Genomic DNA, 15,620 nt, shown 5'->3' with positions numbered 1-15,620 from the left:
TATGGCCCAGGTTTTTATTTTACAAATTTGAAACAGTCGACAAGCATAATAATTCGAAAAGAGTAGTCCATGGTGTGGTGGTAGCGGGTTTCCTTTCTAGTTATCTCTGTGGTCCGTAGTCATGTCTGACACCATATAACCGTAATTAAAATGTGTTCAGTGCATCATTGAAAAAAGGGGGTTGGGACGTAGTGCAGTGGTAAAGCACTTGCTTGATACGCCGTCGGTTTGGGATCGATCCCCATCAGTGGCCCATTGGGCTATTTCTCATTCCAGCCAGCGCACCACGACTGGTATATCAAAGGCTGTGGTGTGTGCTATCCTGTCTGTAGGATGGTACATATAAAAGATCCTTTCTTTCTTTTGTTTTCTGTCTTTAGTAATTGACCTAATAGGGGAATTCTAGTATCTGTCAGTGAAAACTTTTTATTCAGACACTACTGTACTAATACTATACATGTGAAAACTACTGCATTCTCTGAACAGGTTGATCCGTTTTATCCATTCCATCCTAATTCGCGAGTTGATGTGGAGTCGGAATCTCGTCTCAGCAAATCAGCACAGGAAGCCGAGGAGTGGATTAGTGAACTCAGTGAGTCAGATGATTTAGTTACATGTACACCAGATTCTAATTGTTTCACTATTCCTTGAAATAATTAATGACCGTAGACAATATATTTTTTTGTTTATTCCTTTAAAATTATAAATACATACATGTAAGTTTAAAATAGCATCATGTGTATCATCGTGATTCATCTTACTAGATTTTACTTGTGTTTCACCATTCCTTTAGTTATTAATTAATAACCTCAGATGATTTATTTACACATACATGTATGTTTAAAATATCTTTATGGGTATCATAGTGATTCGTCCAACCACATTTTAATTGTGTTTGACCATTCCATTAAACAATTAATGACCTTAGTTAAGATAAAGGTTGAAATATGCTTATGTCTTTAAGGAAACATTCCTTTCTTTTCCAAGTTACCCAAAAGTTTATTGCTATTAGGAACCCTAGACTTGGTGTAATGATTTCTTCTCACATATCTAAAATATGTCAAACCAATATTTCTTAAATGTTGTGTTCTCAGTGATGTGTGGTCGGTCTAGGATCAATCCCCGTTGGTGGGCCTCAAATTCCCATCTGTGGGATGGGGCATATAAAAGATCTCTTGCTATTAATAGAAAAATGTTGGGGTTTCCTCTGAAGACTACTAGTGGAAATTACCAAATATATGACATCCAATAGCAATGATTAATTAATCAATGTGCTCTATTGGTGTTCCAAATTAGGAACCCTAGATTTAGTGTAATGATTTTCTTCTGACATACATCTGAAATACCTGAAACTAAATTGCGTTCACTTGCTGTCGTCAGAGAAGAGTAAGAAGCCGCCATGGCACCAGGACATCAAGTTTCCCACCGAGTGTTTCTTCCTCACCCTCCACTGCCACCATCTGTCGATCACGCCCATCATCCGCAAGTACCAGCGGCGCCTGCGAGCCATCCGCGACCTCAATCGCATGGTGGACGAACTCGAGTCGGCCGAGAGTCAGTGGAAAATACTGTCGACCGCCGGGCGCAACAAGGAACTCATCAAGAAGTGGAAGTCACAGCTCCAGGTTGGTAGTTATGTAATATCTGTTTTTATTACCCACGTGGTTCAACGTAACAAGGAACTCATATAGAAGTGGAAGTCACAGCTCCAGGTTGGTAGTCATGTAATACTAGTATCTGTTTTTATTACCCACGTGGTTCAATGTAACAAGGAACTCATATAGAAGTGGAAGTCACAGCTCCAGGTTGGTAGTCATGTAATATCTGTTTTTATTACCCACGTGGTTCAAGGTAACAAGGAACTCATATAGAAGTGGAAGTCACAGCTCCAGGTTGGTAGTCATGTAATATCTGTTTTTATTACCCACGTGGTTCAACTTAACAAGGAACTCATATAGAAGTGGAAGTCACAGCTCCAGGTTGGTAGTTATGTAATATCTGTTTTTATTACCCACGTGGTTCAACTTAACAAGGAACTCATATAGAAGTGGAAGTCACAGCTCCAGGTTGGTAGTTATGTAATATCTGTTTTTATTACCCACGTGGTTCAACGCAACAAGGAACTCATATAGAAGTGGAAGTCACAGCTCCAGGTTGGTAGTTATGTAATATCTGTTTTTATTACCCACGTGGTTCAAGGTAACAAGGAACTCATATAGAAGTGGAAGTCACAGCTCCAGGTTGGTAGTTATGTAATATCTGTTTTTATTACCCACGTGGTTCATCCTAACAAGGAACTCATATAGAAGTGGAAGTCACAGCTCCAGGTTGGTAGTCATGTAATACTAGTATCTGTTTTTATTACCCACGTGGTTCAACGTAACAAGGAACTCATATAGAAGTGGAAGTCACAGCTCCAGGTTGGTAGTCATGTAATATCTGTTTTTATTACCCACGTGGTTCAACGCAACAAGGAACTCATATAGAAGTGGAAGTCACAGCTCCAGGTTGGTAGTTATGTAATATCTGTTTTTATTACCCACGTGGTTCAAGGTAACAAGGAACTCATATAGAAGTGGAAGTCACAGCTCCAGGTTGGTAGTTATGTAATATCTGTTTTTATTACCCACGTGGTTCATCGTAACAAGGAACTCATATAGAAGTGGAAGTCACAGCTCCAGGTTGGTAGTCATGTAATATCTGTTTTTATTACCCACGTGGTTCAACGTAACAAGGAACTCATATAGAAGTGGAAGTCACAGCTCCAGGTTGGTAGTCATGTAATATCTGTTTTTATTACCCACGTGGTTCAAGGTAACAAGGAACTCATATAGAAGTGGAAGTCACAGCTCCAGGTTGGTAGTTATGTAATATCTGTTTTTATTACCCACGTGGTTCAACGTAACAAGGAACTCATATAGAAGTGGAAGTCACAGCTCCAGGTTGGTAGTCATGTAATAATATCTGTTTTTATTACCCACGTGGTTCAACGTAACAAGGAACTCATATAGAAGTGGAAGTCACAGCTCCAGGTTGGTAGTCATGTAATATCTGTTTTTATTACCCACGTGGTTCAACGTAACAAGGAACTCATATAGAAGTGGAAGTCACAGCTCCAGGTTGGTAGTTATGTAATATCTGTTTTTATTACCCACGTGGTTCAACGCAACAAGGAACTCATATAGAAGTGGAAGTCACAGCTCCAGGTTGGTAGTTATGTAATATCTGTTTTTATTACCCACGTGGTTCAAGGTAACAAGGAACTCATATAGAAGTGGAAGTCACAGCTCCAGGTTGGTAGTCATGTAATATCTGTTTTTATTACCCACGTGGTTCAAGGTAACAAGGAACTCATATAGAAGTGGAAGTCACAGCTCCAGGTTGGTAGTCATGTAATATCTGTTTTTATTACCCACGTGGTTCAACTTAACAAGGAACTCATATAGAAGTGGAAGTCACAGCTCCAGGTTGGTAGTTATGTAATATCTGTTTTTATTACCCACGTGGTTCAAGGTAACAAGGAACTCATATAGAAGTGGAAGTCACAGCTCCAGGTTGGTAGTTATGTAATATCTGTTTTTATTACCCACGTGGTTCATCCTAACAAGGAACTCATATAGAAGTGGAAGTCACAGCTCCAGGTTGGTAGTCATGTAATACTAGTATCTGTTTTTATTACCCACGTGGTTCAACGTAACAAGGAACTCATATAGAAGTGGAAGTCACAGCTCCAGGTTGGTAGTCATGTAATATCTGTTTTTATTACCCACGTGGTTCAACGCAACAAGGAACTCATATAGAAGTGGAAGTCACAGCTCCAGGTTGGTAGTTATGTAATATCTGTTTTTATTACCCACGTGGTTCAACGTAACAAGGAACTCATATAGAAGTGGAAGTCACAGCTCCAGGTTGGTAGTTATGTAATATCTGTTTTTATTACCCACGTGGTTCAACGTAACAAGGAACTCATATAGAAGTGGAAGTCACAGCTCCAGGTTGGTAGTCATGTAATACTAGTATCTGTTTTTATTACCCACGTGGTTCAACGTAACAAGGAACTCATATAGAAGTGGAAGTCACAGCTCCAGGTTGGTAGTCATGTAATATCTGTTTTTATTACCCACGTGGTTCAACGTAACAAGGAACTCATATAGAAGTGGAAGTCACAGCTCCAGGTTGGTAGTCATGTAATATCTGTTTTTATTACCCACGTGGTTCAACTTAACAAGGAACTCATATAGAAGTGGAAGTCACAGCTCCAGGTTGGTAGTTATGTAATATCTGTTTTTATTACCCACGTGGTTCAACGTAACAAGGAACTCATATAGAAGTGGAAGTCACAGCTCCAGGTTGGTAGTTATGTAATATCTGTTTTTATTACCCACGTGGTTCAACGTAACAAGGAACTCATATAGAAGTGGAAGTCACAGCTCCAGGTTGGTAGTCATGTAATATCTGTTTTTATTACCCACGTGGTTCAACGTAACAAGGAACTCATATAGAAGTGGAAGTCACAGCTCCAGGTTGGTAGTTATGTAATATCTGTTTTTATTACCCACGTGGTTCAACGTAACAAGGAACTCATATAGAAGTGGAAGTCACAGCTCCAGGTTGGTAGTCATGTAATACTAGTATCTGTTTTTATTACCCACGTGGTTCAACGTAACAAGGAACTCATATAGAAGTGGAAGTCACAGCTCCAGGTTGGTAGTCATGTAATATCTGTTTTTATTACCCACGTGGTTCAACGTAACAAGGAACTCATATAGAAGTGGAAGTCACAGCTCCAGGTTGGTAGTTATGTAATATCTGTTTTTATTACCCACGTGGTTCAACGTAACAAGGAACTCATATAGAAGTGGAAGTCACAGCTCCAGGTTGGTAGTTATGTAATATCTGTTTTTATTACCCACGTGGTTCAACGTAACAAGGAACTCATATAGAAGTGGAAGTCACAGCTCCAGGTTGGTAGTCATGTAATATCTGTTTTTATTACCCACGTGGTTCAACGTAACAAGGAACTCATATAGAAGTGGAAGTCACAGCTCCAGGTTGGTAGTTGTAATATTGTTTTTATTACCCACGTGGTTCAACGTAACAAGGAACTCATATAGAAGTGGAAGTCACAGCTCCAGGTTGGTAGTTATGTAATATCTGTTTTTATTACCCACGTGGTTCAACGTAACAAGGAACTCATATAGAAGTGGAAGTCACAGCTCCAGGTTGGTAGTTATGTAATATCTGTTTTTATTACCCACGTGGTTCAACGTAACAAGGAACTCATATAGAAGTGGAAGTCACAGCTCCAGGTTGGTAGTCATGTAATATCTGTTTTTATTACCCACGTGGTTCAACGTAACAAGGAACTCATATAGAAGTGGAAGTCACAGCTCCAGGTTGGTAGTTATGTAATATCTGTTTTTATTACCCACGTGGTTCAACGTAACAAGGAACTCATATAGAAGTGGAAGTCACAGCTCCAGGTTGGTAGTTATGTAATATCTGTTTTTATTACCCACGTGGTTCAACGTAACAAGGAACTCATATAGAAGTGGAAGTCACAGCTCCAGGTTGGTAGTTATGTAATATCTGTTTTTATTACCCACGTGGTTCAACGTAACAAGGAACTCATATAGAAGTGGAAGTCACAGCTCCAGGTTGGTAGTCATGTAATACTAGTATCTGTTTTTATTACCCACGTGGTTCAACGTAACAAGGAACTCATATAGAAGTGGAAGTCACAGCTCCAGGTTGGTAGTTATGTAATATCTGTTTTTATTACCCACGTGGTTCAACGTAACAAGCAACTCATATAGAAGTGGAAGTCACAGCTCCAGGTTGGTAGTTATGTAATATCTGTTTTTATTACCCACGTGGTTCAACTTAACAAGGAACTCATATAGAAGTGGAAGTCACAGCTCCAGGTTGGTAGTTATGCAATATCAGGGTTTTTGGGGTTTTTTTCCATGATTGGTATATCAACAGCTGTGGTATGCACTGTCCTGTCTGTGGGGTGGTGCATATAAAAGATCCCTTGCTGCTAATGAAAAAATGTAAACATCTTTTCCCAACTAAACTTATGTGTGTTAGCGGTAGTGATGTCTGTAGTGACGTCATGGCCTACGATGGTTTTACGATTTTATAATGATAAGATAGCTTTGAACATTCCTGGGCTGGTCATTGCCTAGGAGCAGCCAGTCGAATGTTTTTAAATTGTTATCACATGTATATGTTTTAACAGTATGTGTTCTAAAAAGTGAGAAATGATGTTATCTCGCCTTCATGTAAAATTCTTTAATCTCATTGGTTGTTTGCCGTTGAACAAATTCCTTATCCCCCTGTGGGCGGAGCCAAATTCTCTTATACCCGTCTGTAATTTCCAACAGTTTCCAGCCGCCCCAGTTAATGCTAAAGTAATAATTAGATTATAAATAACATTGATAATCAATCAAGTATACACAATTAATTTTATTTTTCCTATAAAATACACTATTTTAATACTTTTAAAAGCTGCAATGTTGAACTTTGCCACCTAATTACGGTTGTGGTGTTATTGTATTAATGCACGATTAGCAACAGTTGTTTTTTTCGTTTTTTATTTTTAATATATTTATTTTTTTACTACATACATTTCTGATAAAAAAAAAAAGTGTTTTTTTATTTTGGTTATTAATATCTGTTTCAGACAATTTCGTATTACAAACATTTGAAGTTAAAAACTTGTTTATCGATTGAACTATTTTTCGTCACTGGCAAGTGGTTTCGTTCGCGTCCGCGTGGTACGGCTCCGTTAATAAATTGTTAACAATTATTGTCTGGCGTTATTTTGATTATTTGGCTATATGGTTTAACATGTCGGCAAGATAAATTCGTTGTAGAAGCATCTCTCGGGGTATATGGCTTTTTATGTACCCTCTGTGTGCTCTTTTACCCCCTCGCCTTCGGCTCGAGGTAAAAGAACACACAGAGGGTACGTAAAAAGCCATATACCCCTCGTGATGCTTCTACAACTTATATTGTCACCAACAGGTGTGTAAGAAAGTGTAATTCGTCTATTCACAGAGACTACAGAAGGGCAAGCTGTGCGCGGACGCGGGCGTCTTGGATCACACGATGTTACGACGCTGTCTCCATTTCTACACCCAGGTGGCCCACTTCATACTGAGGGCAGCCGATCCACAGAATCATGGGTAATTTAGTTATTTATCTGTCGTCATGACAGCCAGGATGTTACGAGCTGTCTTCATACTGAGGGCAGCCGATCCATACACATTGTCTGTCTGTCCGTCCGTCTGTCTCACATATAGTTTTCCAGATGTTTTTTTCCCAATGCCTTAAGCTATTGAGCTGAAATTATGTGTATAGTTTTATCATGTACTGTTACATATCAAGTTTAACTTTAATGGGGAATTATGGCCCTCATACATTGTACATAGGAGATATGATTTCTTTTTCAGGCTTTTGTTTTTCATGATGCATAAAGATATCGATCTGAAATTTGTGCATAACTTTATCATGTACTGTTACAGATCAAGTTTAACTTTAAAGGAGATTTAATAATTTTGTCACTGAGTTATGGCCCTTGAACCTAGGAGATAGGAAAGGTTTTTGGGCCTTTTACACAACACACCACCATTTGGTGTGTCAGTACTTTCTGTAGCAGCTTAATATAGTCTGGTTTAGGAAATAGTTCCTCATAAACCAAATACTACAAAATTCTGATATGCTTTTTGAAATGTTTCTTTGATGATAACATGTAAGTTGACCCCTGTAGTATTTAAACAACCCATTGGCTTGAAGTTACTTGTTACATGTAGTACTAACTGATAACAACTGTGCAAGTGGTATAGTGCCACTTATATAACAGCAACACAAGGCGGTACTTGGGCATGGTGGCTGTTAACTGAAATATTTTGTCATCGACCTATGTTGATTTATTACACGGTACTTGTCAGTTGAGAGCACTACCTAAAGTTAGTACCATAGAAATCTCTTGGCCCCTAACCAGTTATTAAACAATGTGCTGGGGTGTTGTTACTCATTCCTTTCCTTTCTTTAGTGTTACGTATTTTCATTGTTTATTGTTTGCAGATCCAAGTTGCCGCTGTCCACAGAAATACCTATGCAATTTGCCGCACTGCCCGAGTTCTATGTAGAGGACATTGCAGATTTCCTGCTGTTTGTTCTACAGTAAGTACTCTGTTAATATCTTACTGTGTCAGGAATCGGGTATCTGTTATTACATTGTTTGTAAGGAATGGGATAGCTCTGTTATTACATTGTTTGTAAGGAATCGGATAGCTCTGTTATTACATTGTTTGTAAGGAATCGGATAGCTCTGTTATTACATTGTTTGTAAGGAATCGGATAGCTCTGTTATTACATTGTTTGTAAGGAATCGGATAGCTCTGTTATTACATTGTAAGGAATCAGATAGCTCTGTTATTACATTGTTTGTAAGGAACTGAACTCTGATATCTGTATTAGTACGATGTAAGGAATTGCCCTCTGATATCTGTATTAGTACGGCGTGAGTAAGGAATTGCTGTATTAGTACGACGTAAGGAATTGCCCTCTGATATCTGTATTAGTACGTGAGTAAGGAATTGCCCTCTGATATCTGTATTAGTACGACGTGAGTAAGGAATTGCCCTCTGATATCTGTATTAGTATGACGTGAGTAAGGAATTGCCCTCTGATATCTGTATTAGTACGGTGTGAGTAAGGAATTGCCCTCTAATATCTGTATTAGTACGGTGTGAGTAAAGAATTGCCCTCTGATATCTGTATTAGTACGGTGTGAGTAAGGAATTGCCCTCTGATATCTGTATTAGTACGGTGTGAGTAAGGAATTGCCCTCTGATATCTGTATTAGTACAGTGTGAGTAAGGAATTGCCCTCTGATATCTGTGAGTAAGGAATTGCCCTCTGATATCTGTATTAGTACGGCGTAAGGAATTGCCCTCTGATATCTGTATTAGTACGGCGTGAGTAGGAATTGCCCTCTGATATCTGTTAGTACAGTGTGAGTAAGGAATTGCCCTCTGATATCTGTATTAGTACGACGTGAGTAAGGAATTGCCCTCTGATATCTGTATTAGTACGGTGTGAGTAAGGAATTGCCCTCTGATATCTGTAAACATAGATTTGATTTTGAAAAGCTTTCTGTTTGTGATATACTTTGTTTCTAAAAGTTTATGTGTTTTCCATATCTGAAGTAAAGTCTGATATTTGTGTGTAACTGCATAACGTGTGCTGGGTTGTTTTATATAAACATTCCTTTCCTTCTCTCAGTCATTCATTATTTCATACTTCACCTTTGTTTAAAAAATACCACACTTGGTGGTGTAGTGGTTAAGCCATCAGACTTAAGGCTGGTAGGTACTAGGTTCGCAACCCAGTACCAGCTCCCATCAAGAGTAAGTTTAACGACTCAGTGGGTAGGTGTAAGGCCACTACATTGTTTGTGTATCCAGGTACATGGGTTTAAAATGTTTTATATAAACCTTCCTTTCTTCTGTGACAGGTACATGCCCCAGATCGTGGACGACCCCGGAACTAACCTTCCTTTCTTCTGTGACAGGTACATGCCCCAGATCGCGGACTAACCTTCCTTTCTTCTGTGACAGGTACATGCCCCAGATCGCGGACTAACCTTCCTTTCTTCTGTGACAGGTACATGCCCCAGATGGTGGACGACCCCGGGACTAATCTTCCTTTCTTCTGTGACAGGTACATGCCCCAGATCGTGGATGACCCTGGGACTAACCTTCCTTTCTTCTGTGACAGGTACATGCCCCAGATCACGGACTAACCTTCCTTTCTTCTGTGACAGGTACATGCCCCAGATCACGGACTAACCTTCCTTTCTTCTGTGACATGTACATGCCACAGATGGTGGACTAACCTTCCTTTCTTCTGTGACAGGTACATGCCCCAGATCGTGGACTAACCTTCCTTTCTTCTGTGACAGGTACATGCCCCAGATCGTGGATGACCCCGGGACTAACCTTCCTTTCTTCTGTGACAGGTACATGCCCCAGATCACGGACTAACCTTCCTTTCTTCTGTGACAGGTACATGCCACAGATGGTGGACTAACCTTCCTTTCTTCTGTGACAGGTACATGCCCCAGATCGTGGACTAACCTTCCTTTCTTCTGTGACAGGTACATGCCCCAGATCGTGGATGACCCCGGGACTAACCTTCCTTTCTTCTGTGACAGGTACATGCTCCAGATCGTGGACGACCCCGGGACTAACCTTCTTTTCTTCTGTGACAGGTACATGCCCCAGATCGCGGACTAACCTTCCTTTCTTCTGTGACAGGTACATGCTCCAGATTGTGGACGACCCTGGGACTAACCTTCCTTTCTTCTGTGACAGGTACATGCCCCCGATGACAGGTACATGCCCAAATCGTGGACGACCCCTGGACTAACCTTCCTTTCTTCTGTGACAGGTACATGCCCCAGATCATGGACTAACCTTCCTTTCTTCTGTGACAGGTACATGCCCCAGATCGTGGACTAACCTTCCTTTCTTCTGTGGCAGGTACATGCCCCAGATCGTGGACTAACCTTCCTTTCTTCTGTGACAGGTACATGCCCCAGATCGTGGTCTGACCTTCCTTTCTTCTGTGGCAGGTACATGCCCCAGATCGTGGACGACCCCAGGACTAACCTTCCTTTCTTCTGTGACAGGTACATGCCCCAGATCACGGACTAACCTTCCTTTCTTCTGTGACAGGTACATGCCACAGATGGTGGACTAACCTTCCTTTCTTCTGTGACAGGTACATGCCCCAGATGGTGGACGACCCCGGGACTAACCTTCCTTTCTTCTGTGACAGGTACATGCCCCAGATCGTGGACGACCCCAGGACTAACCTTCCTTTCTTCTGTGACAGGTACATGCCCCAGATCACAGACTAACCTTCCTTTCTTCTGTGACAGGTACATGCCCCAGATGGTGGACTAACCTTCCTTTCTTCGGTGACAGGTACATGCCCCAGATGGTGGACTAACCTTCCTTTCTTCTGTGACAGGTACATGCCCCAGATGGTGGATTAACCTTCCTTTCTTCTGTCACAGGTACATGCCCCAGATGGTGGACTAACCTTCCTTTCTTCTGTCACAGGTACATGCCCCAGATCGTGGACTAACCTTCCTTTCTTCTGTGACAGGTACATGCCCCAGATGGTGGACTAACCTTCCTTTCTTCTGTGACAGGTACATGCCCCAGATGGTGGACTAACCTTCCTTTCTTCTGTGACAGGTACATGCCCCAGATCGTGGACTAACCTTCCTTTCTTCTGTGACAGGTACATGCCCCAGATCGTGGACGACCCCGGGACTAACCTTCCTTTCTTCTGTGACAGGTACATGCCCCAGATCGTGGACTAACCTTCCTTTCTTCTGTGACAGGTACATGCTCCAGATCGTGGACGACCCTGGGACTAACCTTCCTTTCTTCTGTGACAGGTACATGCCCCCTGTGACAGGTACATGCCCAAATCGTGGACGACCCCTGGACTAACCTTCCTTTCTTCTGTGACAGGTACATGCCCCAGATGGTGGACTAACCTTTCTTTCTTCTGTGACAGGTACATGCCCCAGATCGTGGACTAACCTTCCTTTCTTCTGTGACAGGTACATGCCCCAGATCGTGGACGACCCCGGGACTAACCTTCCTTTCTTCTGTGACAGGTACATGCCCCAGATCGTGGACTAACCTTCCTTTCTTCTGTGACAGGTACATGCTCCAGATCGTGGACGACCCTGGGACTAACCTTCCTTTCTTCTGTGACAGGTACATGCCCCCTGTGACAGGTACATGCCCAAATCGTGGACGACCCCTGGACTAACCTTGCTTTCTTCTGTGACAGGTACATGCCCCAGATCGTGGACTAACCTTCCTTTCTTCTGTGACAGGTACATGCCCCAGTTCGTGGACTAACCTTCCTTTCTTCTGTGACAGGTACATGCCCCCTGTGACAGGTACATGCCCAAATTGTGGACGACCCCTGGACTAACCTTCCTTTCTTCTGTGACAGGTACATGCCCCAGATCGTGGACTAACCTTCCTTTCTTCTGTGACAGGTACATGCCCCAGATCGTGGACTAACCTTCCTTTCTTCTGTGAAAGGTACATGCCCCAGATCGTGGATGACCCCGGGACTAACCTTCTTTCTTCTGTGGCAGGTACATGCCCCAGATCGTGGACTAACCTTCCTTTCTTCTGTGACAGGTACATGCCCCAGATCGTGGACTAACCTTTCTTTCTTCTGTGGCAGGTACATGCCCCAGATCGTGGAACCTTCCTTTCTTCTGTGGCAGGTACATGCCCCAGATCGTGGAACCTTCCTTTCTTCTGTGGCAGGTACATGCCCCAGATCGTGGTCTGACCTTCCTTTCTTCTGTGGCAGGTACATGCCCCAGATCGTGGACTAACCTTCCTTTCTTCTGTGGCAGGTACATGCCCCAGATCATGGACTAACCTTCCTTTCTTCTGTGGCAGGTACATGCCCCAGATCGTGGACTAACCTTCCTTTCTTCTGTGACAGGTACATGCCCCAGATCGTGGACTAACCTTCCTTTCTTCTGTGACAGGTACATGCCCCAGATCGTGGACTAACCTTCCTTTCTTCTGTGACAGGTACATGCCCCAGATCGTGGATGACCCCGGGACGAGCCGGATCCTGCAGCTGTTGGTTGTGATGGTCTGCAGCTCATACATCTTCAACCCGTACCTGAACGCCAAGTTGGTCGAGGTGATGTTCGTCCTGCAGCCAGCCGTCCAGCCGCGCGCCGAGAAACTCAACGAGGCCCTGCTCATGCACCCCCTCGCCATAGACTTCCTGGTGCCCGCCCTCATGCAGTTCTACACAGGTAAATACGCACCCCCTCTATACAGGTAAACAATCACCCCCTCGCCATAGACTTCCTGGTGCCCGCCCTCATACAGTTTTACACAGGTAAACACAACCCCCTCTATACAGGTAAACATGCACCCCTCTGTACAGGTAAACAAGCACCCCTCTATACAGGTAAACATGCACCCCCTCGCCATAGACTTCCTGGTGCCCGCTCTCATGCAGTTCTACACAGGTAAACATTCACCCCTCTATACAGGTAAACATGCACCCCCTCGCCATCGACTTCCTGGTGCCCGCTCTTATACAGTGTTACACAGGTAAACACGCACCCCCTCTATACAGGTGAACATGCACCCCCTCTATACAGGTAAACATGCACCCCCTCTATACAGGTAAACATGCACCCCCTCCCCATCGACTTCCTGATGTCCGCCCTCATGCAGTTTTACACAGGTAAACACGCACCCCCTCTATACAGGTGAACATGCACCCCCTCTATACAGGTGAACATGCACCCCCTCTATACAGGTAAACATGCACCCCCTCTATACAGGTAAACATGCACCCCCCTCGCCATCGACTTCCTGGTGTCCGCCCTCATGCAGTTTTACACAGGTAAACATGCACCCCCTCGCCATCGACTTCCTGGTACCTGCCCTCATGCAGTTCTACACAGGTAAACAAGCACCCCTTCTATACAGGTAGACATGCACCCCCTCGCCATCAACTTCCTGGTACTTGCCCTCATGTAGTTCTACATAGGTAAACACTCACCCCCTCGCCATCGACTTCCTGGTGCCCACCCTCATGCAGTTCTACACAGGTAAACATTCACCCCTCTATACAGGTAAACATGCACCCCCTCGCCATCGACTTCCTGGTGCCCACCCTCATGCAGTTCTACACAGGTAAACAATCACCCCTCTATACAGGTAAACATGCACCCCCTCACCATTGACTTGCTGGTGCACACCCTCATGCAGTTCTACACAGGTAAACATTCACCCCCTCTATATAGGTAAACATGCACCCCCTCGCCATCAACTTCCTGGTCCCCGCCCTCATACAGTTATGCACAGGTAAACATGCACCCCCTTTATACAGGTAAACATGCACACCCTCACCATCAACTTCCTGGTCCCCACCCTCGTACAGTTATGCACAGGTAAACATGCACCCCCTTTATACAGGTAAACATGCACACCCTCACCAACTTTTTTGTATGTAATGACTGGCACCTAATTTGAGATAGATATTTGTTATGATTGTCTGTTTTTTGAGGGAGGTTTATGTAGTTATTGTAAAGTTATTTTTATAAAGCTACACCTATATATATATTCAGAATTGTGATATTTGTTGTTGTACAGAGATCGAGACGACGGGAGCGAGTAGTGAGTTCTACGACAAGTTCACGATCCGCTATCACCTCAGTATTATCTTCAAGACCATGTGGACAATACCCGCACATCAGATGAAAATGATATCAGAGGCCAAGTGAGTATCAGATAATTATGGAATGATATCAGAGGCCAAGTGAGTATCAGGTAATTATAGAATGATATCAGAAGCCAAGTGAGTATCAGATAATTATGGAATAATATCCGAGGCCAAGTGAGTATCAGATAATTATAGAATGATATCGGAGGCCAAGTGAGTATCAGAGAACATTATAAAATGATATCGGAGGCCAAGTGAGTATCAGAGATCATTAAAGAATTATATTGGAGGCCAAGTGAGTATCAGAGATCATTATAAAATGATATCAGAGGCCAAGTGAGTATCAGAGATCATTATAAAATGATATCGGAGGCCAAGTGAGTATCAGAGATAATTATAAAATGATATCGGAGGCCAAGTGAGTATCAGAGATAGTTATAGAATGATATCGGAGGCCAAGTGAGTGTGAGATAGTTATAGAATGATATCGGAGGCCAAGTGAGTGTGAGATAGTTATAGAATGATATCGGAGGCCAAGTGAGTATCAGAGATAATTATAAAATGATATCGGAGGCCAAGTGAGTATCAGAGATAGTTATAGAATGATATCGGAGGCCAAGTGAGTATCAGAGATAGTTATAGAATGATATCGGAGGCCAAGTGAGTATCAGAGATAGTTATAGAATGATATCGGAGGCCAAGTGAGTGTGAGATAGTTATAGAATGATATCGGAGGCCAAGTGAGTGTGAGATAGTTATAGAATGATATCGGAGGCCAAGTGAGTATCAGAGATCATTATAAAATGATATCGGAGGCCAAGTGAGTATCAGAGATAATTATAAAATGATATCGGAGGCCAAGTGAGTATCAGAGATAGTTATAGAATGATATCGGAGGCCAAGTGAGTGTGAGATAGTTATAGAATGATATCGGAGGCCAAGTGAGTATCAGAGATAATTATAAAATGATATCGGAGGCCAAGTGAGTATCAGAGATAGTTATAGAATGATATCGGAGGCCAAGTGAGTATCAGAGATAGTTATAGAATGATATCGGAGGCCAAGTGAGTATCAGAGATAGTTATAGAATGATATCGGAGGCCAAGTGAGTGTGAGATAGTTATAGAATGATATCGGAGGCCAAGTGAGTGTGAGATAGTTATAGAATGATATCGGAGGCCAAGTGAGTATCAGAGATCATTATAAAATGATATCGGAGGCCAAGTGAGTATCAGAGATAATTATAAAATGATATCGGAGGCCAAGTGAGTATCAGAGATAGTTATAGAATGATATCGGAGGCCAAG

The 15,620-nt window shown here is 42.5% G+C and overlaps 1 protein-coding gene across 1 annotated transcript in view; it reads left to right on the top strand.

The window, feature by feature from the left end:
* The window catches only part of LOC121390251 (ubiquitin conjugation factor E4 B-like), an 87,016-nt gene that overhangs the window by 58,394 nt on the left and 13,002 nt on the right, over positions 1-15,620 (top strand). The window contains exons 15-20 of the mRNA XM_041522034.1: positions 487-592; positions 1,381-1,625; positions 7,063-7,190; positions 8,092-8,190; positions 12,657-12,889; positions 14,244-14,370. Coding sequence (XP_041377968.1) covers positions 487-592; positions 1,381-1,625; positions 7,063-7,190; positions 8,092-8,190; positions 12,657-12,889; positions 14,244-14,370 — 938 coding nt within the window. The remainder of the gene's footprint in view (positions 1-486; positions 593-1,380; positions 1,626-7,062; positions 7,191-8,091; positions 8,191-12,656; positions 12,890-14,243; positions 14,371-15,620) is intronic.

The sequence above is a fragment of the Gigantopelta aegis genome, chromosome 15 (genome assembly GCF_016097555.1).
Source record: "Gigantopelta aegis isolate Gae_Host chromosome 15, Gae_host_genome, whole genome shotgun sequence".
NCBI lineage: Eukaryota > Metazoa > Mollusca > Gastropoda > Neomphalida > Peltospiridae > Gigantopelta > Gigantopelta aegis.
Note: the sequence above shows the minus strand (reverse complement) of the source record. Positions and strands in the feature narration are given on the sequence as shown.